Source organism: Bactrocera dorsalis, chromosome 4 (assembly GCF_023373825.1).
Source record: "Bactrocera dorsalis isolate Fly_Bdor chromosome 4, ASM2337382v1, whole genome shotgun sequence".
In the NCBI taxonomy this organism is placed as follows: Eukaryota; Metazoa; Arthropoda; class Insecta; order Diptera; family Tephritidae; genus Bactrocera; species Bactrocera dorsalis.
In genome coordinates, this window is record NC_064306.1 from 63,075,504 (window position 1) to 63,079,774 (window position 4,271).

General features: G+C 43.4%; 1 protein-coding gene across 2 annotated transcripts; it reads right to left on the reverse strand.

Moving 5' to 3' along the window:
* Window positions 1-229: 229 nt before the first annotated feature.
* On the reverse strand, window positions 230-4,024 carry LOC105226934 (segmentation protein Runt). Of its 2 annotated transcripts, none has more exons than XM_011206071.4 (2): window positions 2,958-4,024; window positions 230-1,749 (listed from the first exon to the last, which is right to left on the reverse strand). In XM_011206071.4, the coding sequence occupies exons 1-2, from the start codon at window positions 3,562-3,564 to the stop codon at window positions 884-886; spliced, it is 1,473 nt and encodes a 490-aa protein (XP_011204373.2). In that variant the 5' UTR covers window positions 3,565-4,024; the 3' UTR covers window positions 230-883. The 2 variants fall into 2 exon arrangements, with proteins under 2 accessions (XP_011204373.2, XP_011204372.2); XM_011206070.4 differs by having other exon boundaries at window positions 2,949-4,023.
* Between the last annotated feature and the right edge of the window lie 247 nt (window positions 4,025-4,271).

The following is a 4,271-nucleotide window of genomic DNA, read 5'->3' on the forward strand; positions in this document are numbered from 1 at the left end:
AAACTAAATCGAGTATTTGCATAGATTCAACGGAGCGCAGGCACGCCCACAACAACCGTTGTGTGTTTAAAGGGGCGCGCCTGGCAAATTTGTATGCGCGCGTGTTTGTGTGTGTGAGTGCACCGTTGAATCGCGGTCACTGCCAAATCCGATGGACCTTTCCTTTTATGCTGAGAATACAAGCGTTTTCCAGAATTGCTGCCGCAAAGACAATTTTCTTCCAAGTATGTGTGTGTGTGTGTGTCAGCGTCTCGCGCTCGTTTGTCTGTGTAGGTGTGTGTGTGTGTGTGAAGGAAGTAGGTACATTTGAGTAAACCGGTGCTTAAATATGCTAATTTCCATGCCACCAAAGCGTTGCCGCAACTGCAGCGACATCAGCGATCGCGCTGACGTCCTTGTTGCATGCCACAATGGCACACAGTCGTCTTTTGTTTTCGTTTTTCGCCTTCATATTTCGTTTGCCACATTCGTAAAACTTAACACTATATCACAAAATATTTCAACTGCCACACTCCACTCGGCTCCAGGCGGGGTAATCATGAGAAATAACTCAAAACTTTATCACAAGTGCGTGCGTATCGGTGTGTACGTGTGTGTGTGCGTAAAGCCGGAGCGCTGGAGTTGAAGTGATTCCACTGAACGCGTCCCAACGTCCCAACTTGAACCAAGGCGTGCGCTTGCTACGCATTTGCCGTCGGCATTTTCGTATGCATCGTATGCGTGCCACATACAAGTGGCGGTGCGTGTGTCAATTTTCAAACAGCTGCTGCTTGGTAGCTGCCGAGCTGTGGTAGAGCATCCAACTCTAAACGTTGCCACCGCTGCTGCGTGCTGCTTTCCATATCGTTTGTAGTACAACTCCGACGGCGGAGTGGCTGGGGTTTCAGTAGGGACGCCATACCGTTTTTGTGGCATTCACCGCCGCCTTCAGCTTGGTAGCGGCCGTAATGATGGGCGATTGACGCGTCTGACATTGCGTCTTCATGGCGGAGGGCGCTTTCAGCTCGCAACGCATGCGTGGCTGCTGTTGCGTCTTCTGTTGTGACTTCTCCAACTCCTCAACGGCGGATGGGAGCGTGCGCGGTGCAATTGGTGGACGTAGTATGGGCACGAAAGCGGATTTGACAACATCGATTTGCTCATCATCCGAGTCGACATCGGGATCGGCATCGGATAGCGACTGCTCCAGCGAGCTGTTGGCTTTATGATTGCTGCTCGCAGTGCTGGTGTTGTGTGCATGTACGGGTGGCGAGGACGATGAGGGACGCGACGAAGCGGGACTTATGTGCACGGGGCTGATGTGTTCCGTTGAACCATGCGAGCTGCCGATCGAGGTGTTGTGCAGATTATGACTGGGCACACGCAGACCGGCGGCGGCGAGGTTGTACGGGTGGAAGGCGGCTGCGGCGACTGGATTGAAGGGAAATTGTGGCATGCCTACACCGTACGAGGAGCCAGGCGGTGTGGGTATCATGCCGAGTGCGGCGTTTGGTGGCGCACCAACCGGTGGTGGTGTCAGCTGCGCGGAGTGGAAATCGTTGACTGCTGGTGGTGGTGGTGGCGGTACGACTGTGGTGCCAGCGTTGCCGTTTGAGGGTAATGTAGGTGAGCTCTTCGCCAAGGCGGGATGATGTAGCGCGGCCTGGTGACGGAAGTAGTCCGCATAGCCGTATGTCATGTAGGCGGCATCGAGCCACGCGGGATTGAGCATGAAGGGATTGAAAGCGCCCGGGTGTGGATAGCCATAACCTATGGAAGAGCAAAAAAGCAAAAGCGAATAAGCATAAGTGTGCAAGCGAAGCGATAGAGAAAAAGGTAAGTAAGTTTAAAATACAGAAAATGTTAGTAGAGATGAACAGAAAATACGAAAGCGTAAAGCAAAAGCAAAATGCAAAATTTAAGTAAAATAATATTAATAATAAACCAGTCGTAAAAGGTTCCTGGTAAATAGAAAAAATAAAAACAAAAAATCAAAATAAGTAAAATATCGTAAAGCGGTCCAAAAATTTTGGTCTAAGTATAGCAAAAACGGTAAGTAAAAACAAAATACAAGTCAAAATAACTAAAAAAATAGTGAATCGGTTCAAAACGGTTTTCACAAAAAACAAAAACAAAATGTAAATCAAAATAACTAAAAAAATAGTGAATCGGTTCAAAACGGTTAACAAAATTTATTCAAAATAACTTAAAAATAATAAATAAATAACAAAATAATAAATAACAAATCAAAATAACTTAGAAATAATAAATCGGTTTAAAACGGTTCTGCCAAAATAATAAAATGTATGTCAAAACAACTTAAAAATAATAAATAGTAACAATTTTTTTTTTAAATCAAAATACAAATCAAAAAAACCTAAAAATTGTAAATCGGTTCAAAACGGTTTTTACACAAAAACTCAAAATAACTTAGAAATAATAAATAAATAACAAAATAATAAATAACAAATCAAAATAACTTAGAAATAATAAATCGGCTTAAAACGGTTCCTACACAAAAACAAAATGTAAATGAAAATAAATAGTAAATCGGTTTGGTCAAAATAATTTACAAACAGTAAATAGGTCAAAAACCAAATGTATATCAAAATAACCTAAAAATAATAAATCAGACAAAAATTGTTTTTAAAAAATCAAAATACAAATCAAAAAAACTTAAAAATAGTAAATCGGTTCAAAACGGTTACTGCAAAAAATAATAATATAAAAGTCAAAATAACATAAAAATAATAAATTGGCTGAAAAAGATTTCTGGTAAATAAACAAAACGAAAATAAAAATCAAAATACCTTCGAAACAGTAAATCGGTTCAAAACGGTCCAGCAGGATTTGTGGTAAAAGTCAATTAAAACTTAACAATTAAGACTCAAAAACAAAATAAAAAACGGTCAACTAAAGTTCAGTAACTAAAGTTGTCCAACTAAAGCGATAACAAACTAAAAACTTACTTTGCTTACTTCTTGGTTCCCGCGGTCCGTCCACGGTCACTTTGATCGCCTTCGTGTAGCTCGCTGTCTGCACCGGATATGTGGCAATGGTGATGGTCAGCGTGAAGGACTTGCCACGGCCCGAACGGCCGACAAAGCGCAGATCGTTGAATTTCGCCACTTGATTCTTCATAATCGCCGTACAATTACGCAATTCGCCGCAATAGTTCTCATCATTGCCGCACTTGATGGTGACTAGTGTGCCGTCGGGCACATCATCCAAAGCGATCACTTTGAAAGCGCCCGGCAGCGACTTATTGGAGCGCCAATGATTCGGCAAGGCGCTGCAGAGGATCGATGGCGAACCGGTCTGTGCCAACTCGCCGTGATATTCCTGCAACATTTCGTGCAAACTGGCGAACATGTCGGTCATAGAGGGCGGCAATTTGGTGGATGAGCTGTTGTTGTTGTTATTACTGCTGTTGTTATCCGGCGTGGAGGAGCCCGTCGAACTGGCCGAGCTGGGCACATGTGTGGGCGCGCCGCTCTGTGCGTGTGGCATGGCGCTAGGCGGTGCGGGGCCGTTGGCCAGTTGCGCGGGCGCAGCGACCATTGTGGGACCGGCCGGTAAGTGCATTGTGGGTGCGCAAATTTTGAGATTTCGTGTGTTAACAAATTGTGGAAAGGACTGCAGCTTGGCGGCACAAACCGCGTGTTGTGCCAGTTTTTTATTGTTTTTCTGTTGTTGTTGTGCTTGATGTAATCCAAAATTGTCGGGGCTTGTTTTTGTTTAAATTATGGTTAATTCTTTTGTTTTAGAAACTTGCAACACTTTTTTTCTTATTCTGCTTTGTTCTCGCTTTCTTAGACACTCTGCCGCTAAGGCATTATAAGTTGCTGTTTGTTGTTATTTTTATACACTTGCACCTTATCAGTTTTGTTAAAGTTCGAAAACGTTCCGAAATAATACAATTCGTTTGTCGTGTGTTTCGGCGCGCGTTCGCTACTTTTCTAAATTTAAATTTCTCGTTTCGGCTTCTGTTGCTCCGAGGAATGTGTTCCTAACACGTTAAAGTCGCTGAGTGAACTGACTCTCCGCACTGATCATCACCAGTATTTGAAGCAAAATTGAAACGCTCTACCACGCATACACACTTGCAACGCGACACAAACACACTTGCAACACGCCACTCTTTTGCCATACATTCATGCCGCAAATCTCCTTTTTTCAAATGTTGTTGTTTTTACTACTATTTTTGTTGTTGTTTTTGTGTTTGTTGTTGTTACGGTTATTGTTTGTGCCACTGCTGTTGTTGCGGCATGTCACATTTTGTTGTTGTAGCG

What these genes read in the sequence shown, in the direction of transcription:
- LOC105226934 (XM_011206070.4), bottom strand. Translation starts at nt 3,564, where the DNA reads ATGCACTTACCGGCCGGTCCCACAATGGTCGCTGCGCCCGCGCAACTG. An exon ending in GGAACCAAGAAGTAAGCAAA is followed by an intron (nt 1,750 to 2,948) that starts GTAAGTTTTTAG and finishes GCTCTTCCATAG; the next exon opens with GTTATGGCTATCCACACCCG.